The sequence below is a fragment of the Quercus robur genome, chromosome 9, assembly GCF_932294415.1.
Source record: "Quercus robur chromosome 9, dhQueRobu3.1, whole genome shotgun sequence".
Taxonomy (NCBI): domain Eukaryota; kingdom Viridiplantae; phylum Streptophyta; class Magnoliopsida; order Fagales; family Fagaceae; genus Quercus; species Quercus robur.
Window position 1 is genome coordinate 24,152,881 of NC_065542.1, and position 17,009 is coordinate 24,169,889.

A 17,009-nucleotide genomic window follows, 5' to 3' on the forward strand; every position below is an offset into this window, starting at 1 on the left:
GGTGATAATGTTGTGTCTGCTGTTCTTGAATTTCTTAGTTCTGGTTATATGCCTCCTGCCTTTAATCGTACTTTTATTATGCTCATTCCAAAAATTAAAATCCTATTAAGGTCTTTGACTTCAGGCCTATTAGCCTTTGTAATGTCATTTATAAAATTATTGCAAAGGTGCTAGCTAACAGGTTGAAGCAAATTCTACCCCATATTATATCCCCAACCCAGAGTGCATTCGTGCCAGGAAGATTAATTACAGATAATGTGCTAGTTGCCTATGAAGCCCTACATACGATGCAGGGAAGAAAGAAAGGCAAAACTGGAGCACTTGCCTTGAAGCTGGATGTCAGTAAAGCCTATGACAGGGTAGAATGAGATTTTTTTAAAAGGATAATGATCAAGATGGGTTTTCCAGAAGTTTGGGTGGATAGGGTTACGAGTTGTGTCTCATCTCCTTCATTTTCGGTCTTGATTAATGGAAAGCCATATGGCTTGATTCATCCATCTAGAGGAATCCGTCAGGGTGACCCTCTATCACCTTACCTGTTTCTTTTATGTGCAGAAGGATTTACATCTCTCTTGCAGAAGGTTGAATTAGATGGGATTATTCATGGTGTTTCTATTTGTAGGCGAGCTCCTAGTATTTCTCACCTGTTGTTTGCAGATGATTCCTTACTATTTTGCCAAGCCAAAGATAAGGAGACAAAGGCAATTATGGAGATTTTGAAATTGTATGCAGAAGCGTCAGGCCAATGCATAAACATGGATAAATCGTCATCCTATTTCAGCAGTAATACTTCACTTCAACATAGAGATGTAATCAAAGCTTTATTGGGGGTGAGTGAAGTGGACAGATTTGAATCAGACCTTGGTCTCCCTACTCTAGTGGGCCGGAAGAAATACCATACTTTTTCGTTTATAAAAGACAAAGTGTGGAAAAAACTTCAAGGGTGGAAAGGGAAAATGCTTTCAAGAGTAGGTGAGGAGATACTTATTAAAGTTGTGGCTCAATCAATCCCAACTTATAGTGTTTTTCAATTGCCAGTCAAGTTGTGTGAAGAACTTCAAGCCCTTTGTGCTCGGTTTCGGTGGGGGCAAGTTGGAAATGAGAGGAAGATCCATTGGTTGAGTTGGGAAAAATTAATTAGACCAAAGGCAAGCGGGGGAATGGGGTTCAAGGACTTACGGTAATTCAACCTGGCCATGCTTGCCAAACAAGGGTGGAGATTGGTACAAGATCAAGAGTCCTTACTTAGCCGTTGCTTTAAAGCACGATATTTCCCTAGATGCAGTTTTTTGGAGGCCATTGATTCTCCCAATAGTTCTTTCACTTGGAAGAGCATTTTAGTAGCCAAGCCATTGATTTAGAGGGGGTCTTGTTGGAGGGTGGGTAATGGAACTTCAGTCCAGGCTCTAAAGGATGCATGAATTCCCAACTACCCTACCAATAAAGTCTTACATCCAGCTCATAATGTTGAAGAAGATTGTATGGTTGCTGACCTCATACACCCAAATACTAGGTGGTGGGACAAAGAGTTTGTCATGCAACATTTCAACCGTGAAGATGGGGAAGCTATATTGCGTGTGCCGCTAAGCAGAAGAGTTATTCATGATTCTCTATTTTGGACCTTCACCAAGTCAGGGGATTACACTGTGAGGTCCGGGTATCAAGTAGCTCGGCAATTGCAGAAGGAAGCAGATTAGGCAGAGTGTTCCAACGGAGGGGTGGGAGGTGCTATATGGAAGGTTCTGTGGAAGCTGAAAGAGCCAAACAAAATTAAAGTGTTTGGCTGGCACGCTTGTTGCAATATACTGCCCACCCGGGTAAATTTGGTGCACAAAAAGATAATACAAGATAACAGGTGTGAGGTGTGCAAATTTGAAGCAGAAACAGGTATACATGCTCTCTGGGACTGTGGTGTGGCACGAGATGTTTTGGCAGGGTGTCCGGTTCGTCTGCAAAAATGCACTGGAGAACAAGGTGATATACTTCAGCTTATGGAGTTACTTATTGCTCGCTTGTCTACTGATGACCTTGAGCTTTTCATGGTCCAAGCGTGGATCATATGGAACCAAAGAAATGGTATAATACATGGGAAGCAGCTACAGCCACCCGAGGTGTTAATCAAGCGTGCGCTAGATTTTCTAGCGAAGTTTCGGCAAGCCAATGTCCAGCTATCCGCCTCACCTAATATACCGTGTCCGTCGAGATGGAGACCATCACCTGTGGAACGCTTCAGGTTGAACTTTGACGCGTCAATCTTTCAGGATGGTGAAAATTCTGGGGTTGGAGCCATTATCCGAAATGATAGAGGAGAAGTTATGGCGGCTTTATCAACAAAGGGTCCACCTGTGACGGGTAGTGAAGAGGCGGAGATTTTTGCTTGTTGTAGAGCAGTGAAATTTGCAGTGGAGTGTGGTTTCTCAGAGTTGGTTCTTGAAGGAGATAACCAAGCTCTAATGGATGCATTGAGCACGAGGAAGCGACTGTCGTCTTGGTTGGGACATATTCTCCAGGATGTGTTGTGTTTGCTTGATAGGCTTAGTTGTGTGTAGGTTGCTTTTGTTAAAAGAAGCGCAAATAATGTTGCCCATGTACTAGCTAGATATACCAAGGACTTAGTGGAGGATATTGAATGGATTATAGATTCACCCCCTCCCCCACCCCCCCCCCCCCCCCCCAAAATGGTGGAGGCTTTGTGTTTTGATTCTATCTCTGTTGAATGAATTCTAAGGATGTTATCCTCTTCAAAAAAAAAAAAAAAAAAAAAAAAAACTCATCCCCCAAAAATACGAATGAGCCCAATAGAAAATGGTCGCAAAAATTTGTGGGTGAATGAGAATCAAACTCAATTAAAACATTTTACACAAGGAAAAAAAACACAAAAAAAAAAAAAAAAAAAATCTTTGTGTTGATAGGGTTGTCTCCCACACAGTATATTGTCACCATCAACCATTCAATTTGTCACATTCACACACTAAACAATCTCTCTCTCTCTCTCTCTCTCTCTCTCTCTCTCTCTCTCTCTCTCTCTCTCTCTCAACCAATATAAAATTGAAATTAGATTTCAACTATCCATCATCATGCATCACCTTAAATTAAAATATTTAAAATTATTAATTAATTTTCACGTATTTTGTTAAATCTTAAAATTGATATACAATATTTGATTCTCTAAATAAAATTGATCATGGTATGTTTAAAATCAATTCATTGAGTTATGTGTTGAATTTGTATTTGTTTTTGCAAGTTAAGGTCAATGGGCAATTATATTGTTAAATGAATTTGCAATAGTGATTTTGATAAATTAAAAAAAATTTCCACATTGTAATATTTATTCTTATTCTTGTTATACCATAATTTTATATTGTAAATAGTACTTTTTTGTAATTTTGAATTATAAATAGCTATTAGAAAATATTAATATTATTGAAAGAGACTTTATTCAAATTGTAAGTAACATTATTATTATTGAAAGAGACTTTGCAACCACTGTCTCTAACCCGATCCGACCATGGCCGATTCTCACCATCTCAACCCAACCATCTCAGACTGAATCAATCTTGCTCTCTTTTTGATTCGTTCTCTCTCTAAAATCCTAAAGCCTAAGCTCTCAATTCAATTGTCTCTCTTTGATCAAAGCTTAATGAACGAGACTTTAAAGGGCACGTGGAAAGTGGAGTTCCAAAAGGTCATAAACCGAGGATGAGTGAAATTAGTATGGCTGGCTGCACGTGTGTGTGAAAGAAATGGTGGCTAGGTTTGTTTGAAGTTTGGGCTTGGGTTTGATGGTTGTAAGTTGTAACGATGGTTCACGTGGTTGGCTGGGTTGTTGTTGTGAGCTAAATTGGCTTGGGATTTTTTGTGTGTTTGTTAGATCTTGGGCTGATGCTTTGGTGGCAAGAAAAAGTTGTTTATTTTATTTTATATTTTAATTTATGTAGGTTTTTTATATTTAGATAATAATTTTATAATGATTTTGATATTATTAAAGCAATGTGGTATCACTAATTGACTTGGCATCTTTTCATTGGACGAAATATACACACGTGGCAAGTTAATCCACAAAAAATGGACAGGTGGGCTAACGATCAGAACAGTATATAACATTAGGGAATGAAATCAAAATAATATCCAAACTTCAAAAGTGTATTTTACATTTTAGCCTACTTTATAATAATAAAAAAAAATTAATAATTAGGGGTGAAGGGATTTGAAACTTGGAGTATAAAAAAAAAATAATAATAAAAAAAATAAAAAAAAAAGTGTCAATTAAACTATAAAGCTCTTAATAAAAACATTTAATATACTATCTAACCTCTTTTTTGTATTTATTTCAATATATACAACGAAAAATTTCAAAGATAAAAGTTGAATAATACATAAATCCTTAACTTATAATCCAATAATTAATTTTAATAATCTACTAGTTTAAATAATCTATAAAAGAAGAAGAAAAAAAAATATGTATACATGATATAGACAAGATTACATGAAATAAAGTTAACTCACTCATAAACTAAGTAAGTTTCTGGATTTTTTTTTTTTTTTTTCTGAAAGTTATTTATTGAGAGTTTGCAAAAGTATATTTGTATTTTTTTATTAAAAAAAAAAAGTGAGACTTTCAAAATGGTTTACAATAGCATAAAAATTGAGACTTGTAAAAAGTTGTACATAAGCAAATAAACTAAAAAGCAAAAAGAAATGAGTAAATTTAAACTCATACAATATATACAATTTTAACCAAATTTATATATAACATGCAAAAGAAAAAAATAAATAACAAAGAAAATGAGGCTTAACAACATGTTAAAAATTTGCAAAAGTCTATTTGTGCTTTAAAAAAAATGAGGCTTTCAAAAAAGTTTACATTAGCATAAATAAAGTATACTTGTAAAAAGTTGTACATAAGCAAATAAACTTAAAAATCAAAATAAATGAGTCAATTTAAACTCATACAATATATACAATTTTAATAGAAATAAAATAAAGCATGTTACAGAATAAAGTGAATAACTCACAAGAAAATCTATAATGCATTTATGAAATAAACCACTCAATGTTAGCTATAACTGACATTGAAAACATTTATATTTGAAACTAGCTTTGCAAGTCGATGAGTAATGTTTCCGAGAGCCTTCTAACTCAATTAGCACTCCTAGGAGTTTTCAACCAAAATGTATAAGGTTTAAATCTCTTCTCTCCCAACTATCAAATTATCAACAACCAAAAAAAAAATGATGAATGGTGTCATTAATATTTTTATCTACAATGTAGAAAATTTAATATGACCTTGGTATCAAGGATTCAAGGGTGGCGCTACGTTGAGGGCAAGAGATTCAAATGAACCCCTTGGAAAAAAAATTTATATAATATCTTAAAAAAAAAAAAAATTGACCCTCCTACAATAAAAATTTGCACAACTTGACCTTGAACCTAATTTTTTTAAGCACAGCTAAATTTAGCTTCTAAACTTTAGGAAAAAAAAAATTAGCAAGTCCAAGTCTAACCAAGTAAGGTTGCATAACCACCACCGCTGCTTGATCTAGGATTTCGGCTCTCTCTCTCTCTCTCTCTCACCATTTCAGTGTGTTTTATAGTCTTTCGATAAACTCTATTTCACTGTGTGTGTGATTACAGTCTTTTGATATAAATTTTTAATTTTTTTTCGAATTTTGAGTCTTTGATCGTCTCTCTGTGTGTGTGTTTATTGTTTGTAGTGTTTTTGAGTTTTAAGTTTTCGTCTTTTTACACTTTTGAGTCTTTGACCAAATTTGTGACTTGTGAGTGGGAGTGGTTGTAGGCTAAAGTGAGTGGGTCGAGTCAGTCAGTGAGTGGGAGTGGTTGTAGGCTAAAGTGAGTGGGAGTGGTTGTAGATTGCTTTATGCTTCTATGTTCTCTTTAAAGTTTCAATTTGAATAGTTACTTCCATCTTTTTTTTTCATTAATTAAACTTCCTTTCTAATGAATTAGGCTCACGTGGGTTTTCTGTGCAAAGAGAGAAGTTCACAAAGTATGACAATGAGAAACGCATGAAAGAATTAGAGGTGATGGAAGGAGGATATCTTGATTTAGGCCTTGCACTTTTTCGTGTTCGCTTTGAAATCATAGAGAATGACAAAGATTCATGCATAATCAAAAGCACAATTGAGTATGATGTCAAGGGAGAGGCCGTTGCAAATACCTCGTATGTCACTACTGGCTTAGTAGCAAAAATTGCATAAGTCGCCAAAAATTATCTCATAAAAAACAAAGCTACTAAAAATGTAGCTTGATTATGAACAATAATATACCACGTTATGGAATAAAATAACAAATTCGTGGTATTTCTTATCTTTATATGTACTTAAGTGTGTGATGAAGTTTTTGAAGATGGTAGATATAAATTATGTATTTAGGAGATGGTAGTTTCGATAGAAGAAATTCCATCTTTCATCCAACACCAATTGCATCTTGATGTATCTTCCTAATTTTATAGCAATAAAGACGAATGACTTCTTTATAAAATAAATAAACATTAAAAAAAAAAAAAGTGTGTGAAGAAGTTTCAATTCAAAAAAAAAAAGAAAAAAAGTGGTGTGTGATGTGTTTTTGCCGATGCATTTTAATATTAATTAATAAATAAAATATATATGTCTTATATTTATGCAATTCATTTGGATTAAAAAGGGTTAGTAAATTTATATGCATCACCAAATAACTCATGACCCACAACCTGGCCTGGTAGTATTGAGACCCATTAGTAGTCCACTAGTCAAGTGAAATAGGTTATGATTTGTGAGCTAGTTTTTCTGTTAAATATAAATCCTAACCACCAAGATACTTTTGTTTGACCCTAAATAGTGCTGGCTAGTTACACCCAAAAGGATACCTGAGCTGCTCTATGTGACTAAAAATTTAGCCTGACCACATTTACCCATAAGAAGCTTGCCAACTTCATTTAATGCTCGTTAACGAACTTTGGCAAATTTAGTAGAATCCCTAGTTGTCGTTTTGGCCCAAAAAGGTTTAGTAAATCAGGATTAATCAACAAATTACCCAAATTATGATTAAATTAGCTCACCCTAATATCTAAGCAAAAAAGAAAAAATCTAAAGTTTTCCATCCTATTAGGAGCACAACAGATAAAAGCTCTCATATGTATTCAAAGATGGATCTTAGGAGGATCTTAGGCCAATTAAAAAGTCTTGATGTTGTGGGTTCCAGTTAGCTCAACTGATAAAGTCTCTTATCGTCGAATAAGAAATTGACAAAATAAAGGTATTAAAATGGTAAACATTAACAAAATTTTAGTAAAAACCTGTCTAAAAACATGTAAACAACTTTCAAATGAATATTCACCATTTTTATAAGGTTAATAGAAAATAATAAAGCATAAACAAGTGTAACTATTTGTGTTTAGTATTCTTTCAAATAAACAAAATTTTAGTCTAAAATAAAATTATTTTCAACATAAATTAATAAATTGTATATTCACATGTAAAAAAGCAAAATTCTTGAACCACTAATAAAATTATCAAATAATAATAATAGATTCAGAAGGGGTAATATGATAAATTGAAAAAGTATAATTTAAACTCAAAATAAATAAAATATTAAATCCAAGAATGACACATCAAAGTGCTTAGCCTAGTGATCAGCTTTTCTGTATTAGAGTGCAAGGGTAATATTACTTGAAATGGCAACCTATATGTCTAATATAATACAATGGACCTTGGCCTTGCGCCTTGATTGTATTCATCACGTCATTCACTACTATTTAAATTAATTGATCACAAAGTTCACACCATCATAGGTTCGAATGCTTCATTTTTTGATAAGCAAACGATTCATGGTTTTGTCTAATTTTTTTAACATGTAATTCAAGCTTTGAGAACACAGACATAAGTTTAGGTCCTTTAAAATACCACCAACTCTTTTACATTGTCGCTTATAAAAAAAATTAAAAACATGAATTGTCAATAGGACTGCTAACAAGGACCGGTGGAACCCCCCAAAATAGTGAAGACAATAATTGATTTTTTTTTTTTTTTTTTTTTTTTGAGAGACCATAGGATATTATTTGAGTTAGATTCTCATTGACCCACATCCACAATTATTGGTGCCTTTTTCTGATGGGATTCATCAAACTTTGTTTTGTTTTTTTGATAAAATCAATTATTGTCTTCACCAACTCAAATAATATCCTATATTATTTCACAAAAAAAAAAAAAAAAAAAAAAAAAAAAAAAAAAACCAAACAGACAAACATGAGTGTTTATAGGATAATCTCCCACAACATAGTCTACTGTCACAAACACAATGCTTAAGATCTGACATGTCAATTTGTTTATTTTAATTAGTTGATATGAGATCATTATTTTAAGGTTTTGTTATTAAATTAATAATCTGGCATTATTAGGACCATTTATTATAAAATGAAGAGTCAAGATTAAAATAAATTTATTTAGTAGAGTACTCTAGGAACTCTAAAAGATCTTAATCCAACTTTGAAGGGAAAACCATTTTTTTTGTTTCCCCTCTTTATGTTTGGGATAGTTCACAATTCCCCATTATATTTAACTTGTTATTTTCTCAGTTAAATCTAACAAAATTTTTTAAAGAAATTATTAGTTGTACACCACAAGGAAGAGAAAAAGTTGAAGATTGCATTTTTTTTTTTTTTTTTTTCCTAAATTGCATTTGTAATAATTGTAATTTCATTAGATTTAACTGAAAAAGTAATAGATTTGAAGTATTTGCTCATTTTCCAAAATAGAGGGTGGTTGGTTTCAAATATAATGAGGGAAATTGTGAATTACCCCAAACATAGAGGGGGGGGGGGGGGTGGGGAATGCTTTTTCCCCTAACCTTTTTTTTTTTTTTTTTTTTTGCTCTTATTCTCCATCAGACATGGTTTTCTTTCTCTCTCACATATTTTTTTTTCAACAATTTATATTTGCTCTACATAAAGGCATTAGAACATTATTCTTGAACCTCGTGAGTGTAAGTGCACCCATCACATAAGTTAACATTATAGTCTAATCAAGAGGAATTGTTTGGTCAAGAGAGCTAGTCGCACTGAGTTTTACTCTAAATGAAAAAAAATATTTACTTTTAAGAGCAACGCTCTATGTATGATTCTATAGCACTACAAGTCTGTTCTTCAATTTTTCTCCTTATTTTCTATTCTTGCTAATTTATATTCTTGCTAATTTTTTGGGATGGTATTGGTTGAATCAAACTTGTTTATTTACTATTATATTTCCAACAGTGTCACCAAATATTACTTACGCCTTGTCTTGAAGTACCTAAAGTTTTATTTATGAGTAGTTCTAGGACCATAAATTATTTCACAATTTTATTGTCACACCTGTGACGTGCCAGACTATGAGTGATTAATCATCACTTATATATGAATTCACAATTTTTTTTTTTCATTAATCACATTCTGCCACATCATAGTTGTGGCAAGAAGTTGTGAAAACTTTTGTAGCCCTAAAATTTTTCTTTGTTTATATTGTCAAGATCAATGATGAAGGTTACATATCATTATTGTCCTCGTCGTTGAGTTCCTCTAACATGTGATAATATATTCATAGGTTTAGGTCCTCTTCCAGCTCTTTTTGTACTAAGTTTTTCAATTATGGACAGGGGATCCACCCTTTTTTTATTATCACTCTGTAATTATCTTCTTTTATTAGTAAAGTTTTTCTATCTTCTCTTAAAAAAATAAATAAGTTAATAAAAAGCGGAGAAAAGAAAACTGCCAGATCCTTACTTGATTTGATAAAATCATGCATTGTTTCTTATGGGAGGAAAAAAAAAAAGGTCGTTAGGAGCGGCCAAGGCCGAAGCAATTTAGGCCATGATCTAGGGCCCATTTGAAATAGAAATAAAAATAAAAGTTGTGAAGACATTAATTGAACTCACCACACAAAAAAATGAGTGGAACCAATAGAAAAAGGCCTCAAAAATTGTGAAGACAAGAATTGAACTCATCACCCAAAAAAATGAGTAGAACCAATAGACATTAATTGAACTCACCACCCAAAAAAATGAGTGGAACCAATAGAAAAAGACCCCAAAAATTGTGAAGACAATAATTGAACTCACCACCCAAAAAAATTAGTGGAACCAATAGAAAAAGACCCCAGAAATTGTGAAGACAATAATTGAACTCACCACCCAAAAAAATTTGTGGGTGAATGAGAATCCGACCCAATTAAAACGTTTTACATGGAAAAATACACACACAAAAATCTCTTGGGAATGTCTCCCACACAGTGTACTGTCACTATTAATCATTCTATCGGTCACACTCACATACTAAACAATCTCTCTCTCTCATCATGCATCACCTTATGGTACCAGCGGTAAATTAAAACATTTAAAATTATTAATTAATTTTCATCTATTTTGTTAAATCTTACACTTGAATCACGATATTTGGTTCTCTATATAAAATTGATGCTGGTTTGTTTAATATCAATTCATTGAGTTATGTGTTGAATTTGTTTTTGTTTTTGTTTTTGCAAGTTGAGGTCAATGGGCAATTACATTGTTAAGTGAATTTGCAATAGTGATTTTGATAAATTAAAATATTTCCACACTGTAAATTTTTGACCAAATTTGTGACTTGTGAGTGGGGGTGGTTGTTGGCTAATTGAGTGCATCAATCAGTACAGTAGGAGCATTAACACTAAGAAAATGAAACAATTAAAGAATTGTGAACTAATAAATTAATATTAGCAAAAAATAGTAAACTAACGAATTAAAGAATTGAAAACGAATTGAAGAATTGTAAACTAATAAAAAATTAGATAATTGTAAACATTTTGGCTTAAAATGTCTTTTGAGTTCAATAAAAAAACGATAAAGACTAAAAGACATAAACTAATAAATTAAAATATTCTATGTAATAATTATTAAAGTTTTATTTAACAACAATAATTAACATGTTTATTGTATTAGAAAAAAAATGTTAAATCAACTTATAGTTTATCTTTTATTCTTTTGCTAGTACTATGAATATATTCATAATAAGGAAATCATGTAGACCGCAAGATTCATTTCCTACTCAAAATTTATCCTTTAAGCATAGTCGTGTTAACATGAACAATCTTCCTTCGGACTCGAGGTAATGAGAAAATATCTCATTTTGTGAGGTTCATATATTCAATTTCTAATTGATTTTAGATTTTATATAATTTATATTTCTTATTAACCCCCTTGGACAAAAAATGTTGTAGCCACCACTGCTTGGTATATAAACCTACATAGAAAACGGATCATAAAAATATTAAGTTAAATTTTTTTTTAATAAAGGCCTGATGAGTTCAACCTAGTTGGGCTACATCCAAATAGTGTTCTTCCTTTCAAAGAAAATTAAATGTGAAAGTAACAACCAAGTGTTCATTCAAATGAGAAACCTAATGTATAACATCTAATGTACTATACCTAAATCTTCACCCTCTTTTCTCTAGTCCAAACATAAACTTTTTAATAAAAAGGTTAGAATTTCAACATATGAAGTCCATTATATTCCATAATGATTGCTCTTATCATTAGGCTAAGACACTAATCGATTTTTGGTGTAGGCAATATTCGAACCCTATTCGATGATAAGACACTTTACTAATCTTCACACAAATTTGGAGCCTATATATATCACAAGGAAAGAACATGCCTAACACATCCCAACATATTTGCTTCCGCAAGTCCATTTAAAAAAAGATGTCTAGGCAACTCTCACACGAGCTGGAGGTAAATGTGCCCGCTAGTGAAGCATGGGAGCTTTATGGCAGGCTTGGGTTAGCCAAACTTCTTGTAGAAGAAGGAAGTATCGTTGAGAAGATTGAGGTCATAGAAGGTGATGGAGGGATTGGGACTATTCTGAAGAAAACATATACACCAGGTATGATAATTGATAAAGCAATACAAACTGATAAACATAGAAGTAATCTTGAACCCAACCAATGATACCAAGCAATCTTTATTTTTTTTGAGAAGAATGATACCAAGCAATCTAAGAATTGACTTTGGAGAAATAGCTCCCCCCTCTCTTTAGTCAGAAATGAATGACTGCTTTATTTGCTTCTATGTTCTCTTTAAAGTTTCAATTTGAATAGTTACTTCCATTTTTTTTTTTCATTAATTAAACTTCCTTTCTAATGAATTAGGCTCACATGGGTTTTCTGTGCAAAGAGAGAAGTTCACAAAGTATGACAATGAGAAACGCATGAAAGAACTAGAGGTGCTGGAAGGAGGTTATCTTGATTTAGGCCTTACTCTTTTTCGTGTTCGCTTTGAAATCATAGAGAAGGACAATGATTCATGCATAATCAAAAGCACAATTGAGTATGATATCAAGGAAGAAGCTATTGCAAATACCTCGTACGTCACTACTGACCTAGTAGCAAAAATTGGAGAAATCGCCAAAAATTATCTCATCAAAAACAAAGCTACTAAAAATGCAGAGTGATTATGAACAATAATATACCACGTTATGGAATAAAATAACAAATTCGTGGTATTTCTTATCTTTATATGTACTTAAGTGTGTGATGAAGTTTTCGAAGATGATAGATATAAATAATGTATTTAGGAGATGGTAGTTTGGATGGAAGAAATTCCATCTTCCATCCAACACTAGTTGCATCTTGATGTATCTTCCTAATTTTAAAGCAATAAAGATGAATGTCTTCTTTATTTAGGAGATGGTAGTTTTGAATTTAACTAGTAGTAAGGGCGTATTTGTTTTCTTCTGTCTTTTTTTTTTTTTTTTTTTAACTTCTTTTGTCTTTTTTATATTAGTGATGGTCTATTTTAATATGTTAGGAATGCTACAAATTTTATAAATTAATATCATCAATCATTGTATCAAAAAGAAAATGTATCATCAATCCAAAAAAAAAAAAACTATTTGAATATTTATTTATTATATTATTAAAGTAACGCTAATCTACATCAATTTATAAACTGCTTTTTAGTAAAATTTATATCACATTAATAATTTTTCATATATAAGCATGTAAATATGCTATTACTCGAAATAGTCTCCACAGTGGATTTGGAGACTTTCATTATTTTAGAAACACATGTGCATGAACAAGGAAGAGAGAATATGATTCTAATCAATGAAGCACGGGTGCGTTTCGAGACTCGGGTGCGGGTGCGGGTGCGGGTGCGGGACTCGGCAATTTTTGAAAAAGGTGGGTGCGGGTGCGGCAGGACTCGGCGATTAAAAAATTATTAAAAATATTTTTATAATATATGTTTAATATATTGCTAAGCATACTTTTACTTTTTCACATTATATAAACAAATACCAAATTTAAGAGCAATAGTAGATAACAACTAAAACATGATGTTCATAAATTAAATATAATCCACAAGATTGAAACTAAAACATTCCATGATGTTTGGAAATTAGAATACAACTCATAAGTTTGAAACTAAAACAAAATAAAAGATAATCAACAAAACAATCAAACACAAATATCATCATCCTCAAGATCAATAGCTTCACTTCGAACTTCACTTTCACTAGTAGTAGCACTAGTGTTAACATTCCCAATAACTATAGCCTCCAACTCTGGCTCATCAAGTGTAAGAGCTGCATTCTCAAGAATTCCAGCTCCTCCATGCATGTCGCTCTCATTCCAAGAGTCTCCCGCAATATCCCACATCTTTGTTGCGGTATGTATGTACTCTTCATTGCGCCTTGACAAGAGTCGAAGATTAGAATGCACATATACCAAATCCTCAGCGCGTGCAGGAGCCATTTTGTTTCTTTTTAAGGAATGAATGAATTTGTACGTGCTCCAATTTCTCTCAGCACATGAGGATGAGCAAGGTTGTCCAAGAAGTTTAAGGGCAAGGGTTTGAAGAGTTGGAAATGCGGAGCCATGGTATTGCCACCAAACCAACGGTAGTAAGGTCCACCTATCCGTCAAGGCACTTGGTGAAGGAAACCTCCCTCCTGAAAATTTAGCAAACTCATACTTCACCACCGTTAAGTCATTCTCATCTTCAAAGTATCGCTCCAAACACTTGCTTCTTTCCATAGAAATTTCATGATCCCGATGTGGAGGGATGCGTTTTGGATTCTCCGAAATCCATTCAATGGAATAATACCTAGTTAAAGATTAAAAAACAAATATAGATCAAATGTGTGTTTTACTAAAGGGTGAACTAAGGAAAATAGATAATGAATATACTTACTTAGGATTTAAGGAATGAGCCAAGCAATGTAGTGGTGTAGAATTTTTAGTCCACCGATCAATGAGTATATCATACACCACAACCCAAAATGAGCTATATTGATCATCTTCCAAGCCTTCATGTCGATATATCACTGCTTTCACCTTCTCTATCATGGAATCCCACATCTCATACACAAGATGAAGACAAGGCTTATCTGTGTCGGCTATTCGTAGCATATCATAAATGGGTGCCGTGAATTCAAGGATATAATCAATATTATCCCACCAAAGATCACTTAGAATCATATCTTTCACCTTTTGAGCTTTTCCAACGTCATCCTCCCTATAAGAAGCCCATTGGTCACTAATAGCCATGGCTTGAAGGCATCTTTTTATCAACTTCAACCTTTTCAATGTTACAACCACCGAAGCAAACCTAGTATCAGCAACTTGAAGCAATTTTAATGGACAAAATTCATTAAACATTGCCAACCTCATAGAATGATTCATGATAAAAACACGTATGAAGGATGCATCATCAGCAACACGTGTAATCCAACTACATTCCTCATATGTAACTTCATTCTTTTCAGTATTTTTTGCTGCACAAATATTCTTCAAAGCTAGATTGAGAGTGTGGACAACACAAGGTGTCCAAAATATTTTAGGATACTCACCCTCAATAAGAGCTCCAGCAGCCTTCATCACATTTGCATTATCAGTGATGACTTGGACAACTTTTTCATGCCCAATCTCTTTTATAGCATCCTTCAACACCCCAGCAATGTAATGCTTATCTTTGAACTCACCTGACCCATCAATTGCCTTTATAAATACTGGACCCCCATCTGATACAGCCATAACATTAATAAGAGGCCTCCTTTGTGGATCTGACCATCCATCAGAAACTATACTTACACCATTTTCAAGCCAAGAGTCCTTAATTGGTTTCAAGAGTCTTTCAACATGGGCTCTTTCCTTTTGCAAAAGTGTTGTTCTCAAAGCATTATATCCAGGAGGAAGATAACCCGGAATGCTATGAGTAGCAGCAAATGCATAGGAACTACGATAATGTGGGTTCCTTGCAAAGTTAAACGGAAGCCCACCGGTGTAAAACATCCTAGCAATTCTACTATCTAAATCATGTCTAGCATTATTCTGAAATGCTTTCTCCAAAGTAGTATTCATAGTCACCTTCCTCCTCTTAGCATCAACCGGATTTGTACTATGACTACTATCACTCCCTTCTTGTCTCCGAAATGGGGAAATAGGTATCCCACGGCCTGGGGGAGGTGGAGGTGGGGGTAAGGGAATTTGACTTCTCTGTTCTTGCTCTAACTTATTAGCCTCAACTTGATCATGCATTCGCTGCATTTCCAACCTATGGCTCTTTGACACATTACGGCATGCTCTAATACCTTTGCCGGAAATTTGTAATAAATGAGCCTTAACCCTAGAATAGGATCCCATAAAAACTATATCACAATAGTTGCACTTAAAATATGTGTTTCCACCAGATTTAACAGATGCACCAGCCGGTTTTTCTACTTTAGTCACATACTGCCAAAGAGGAGATTCAGCATTTGACACTTCTTGTGAACTTTCTGTGCTATTAACTTCGTCCATTGTAAATTCAATAGATTCAATTTAACCTACAAATAATAACTATTAACTAAATAAATTAATGATAAATCAAACCAATTCACAGCAACAAAACACAGCAGCCAGGTTCACAGCAAAAAAATGCAAAACCACAGAACCAAAAAAACCATTTAACTCTCACAAATAACCTACAAATAATAACTATTAACACAATAAATTAATGATAAATTAAACCAAGTTCAGTAAAAAAAAACACAGCAACCAGAACACAGCAACCACGTTCACAGCAAACAAACACAGATGACAGAACCCTTCAAGGCTTTAACTCCCACAAACCACAAATCACATGTTAACAAAACCCTTCAACTCCCACAAGAAATAATTGAAAAAACAAGTAAAAAAACACAGCAAGCAGTCAAGGATATAAATTTTCAGATTTAGAGAGAAATTGTAAAGAACAAACAATAAAAATTCAAGAAAAGAGTAAAGAGAGTGCACACCTGAAGGCTGAAGCAGGGCAGTGTGCACACAGCACTCACAGAACGCCCAAAACGCAGAGAATAGAGAGAGCACAGTGACACACAGAGAAGGGAGATGAGGGGCGGAGTGAGAGAGATGAACTTTGAGAGTTTGGACGAAATGTGAGGGTTTGAGGGGGTCTGGGTAGTTAGGAGTCTTAGGTTTAGTAATACGGTGCGTTTTGCACCTTTTTTTTTTTTTTTTTTTTTTAATTTCGGCCTGACTCGGCCGTTTCGGCCGTTTCGGCCGATACAGGCCGATACGGCCGATACAGGCCGATACGGCCGATACAGGCCGAGTCGGCCCGATTTCGGCCGCGTCGGCGCCGATTTCGGCCGTATCGGCGCCGATCTGAGCCGCGTCGGCCCGCGTCGGCCCGATTCGGGCACTGCCACGTGGCGGGACGCGGCACGACGCGGGACGGACGCGCGGTCTGCGGCGTCCCTCCCGCGTCGCCGCGTCCCGCCGCGTCGGACGCGGGTGCGCGACCCTGGGCGCCGCGTCCGTGCATCCCAGATTCTAATATAAGGCACACTACAAACTCTATTTAAAAATCATGATAATATTTCTTTAAAGTTTAAATTTTAATCATTACTTCGTCTTTCTTTCATTCAACTTTCTTTTCATTGAATTAGGCACACCTGGGATTACTGAGCATGTAGAGAAGTTCACAAAGCATAACAATGAGAAACGCCTGAAACAAGTAGA

The 17,009-nt window shown here is 34.2% G+C and overlaps 4 protein-coding genes across 4 annotated transcripts in view; 3 read left to right on the forward strand and 1 right to left on the reverse strand.

The window, feature by feature from the left end:
* Positions 1–17,009, forward strand: part of LOC126699954 (norbelladine synthase-like) — a 59,017-nt gene that overhangs the window by 29,830 nt on the left and 12,178 nt on the right. The window lies entirely within an intron of this gene.
* Positions 11,668–17,009, forward strand: part of LOC126699953 (norbelladine synthase-like) — a 44,918-nt gene continuing 39,576 nt past the window's right edge. The window contains exon 1 of the mRNA XM_050397926.1: positions 11,668–11,739. Coding sequence (XP_050253883.1) covers positions 11,710–11,739 — 30 coding nt within the window. The 5' untranslated portion in view covers positions 11,668–11,709. The remainder of the gene's footprint in view (positions 11,740–17,009) is intronic.
* LOC126699949 (norbelladine synthase-like) lies at positions 11,675–12,688 on the forward strand. The gene is made up of 2 exons (XM_050397920.1): positions 11,675–11,890; positions 12,156–12,688. The coding sequence occupies exons 1-2, from the start codon at positions 11,710–11,712 to the stop codon at positions 12,455–12,457; spliced, it is 483 nt and encodes a 160-aa protein (XP_050253877.1). The 5' UTR covers positions 11,675–11,709; the 3' UTR covers positions 12,458–12,688.
* LOC126699948 (uncharacterized) lies at positions 13,323–14,627 on the reverse strand. Its single transcript, XM_050397918.1, has 2 exons — positions 14,200–14,627; positions 13,323–14,112 (listed from the first exon to the last, which is right to left on the reverse strand). Exons 1-2 carry the CDS (start codon positions 14,553–14,555, stop codon positions 13,464–13,466), a joined length of 1,005 nt encoding a protein of 334 aa, XP_050253875.1. The 5' UTR covers positions 14,556–14,627; the 3' UTR covers positions 13,323–13,463.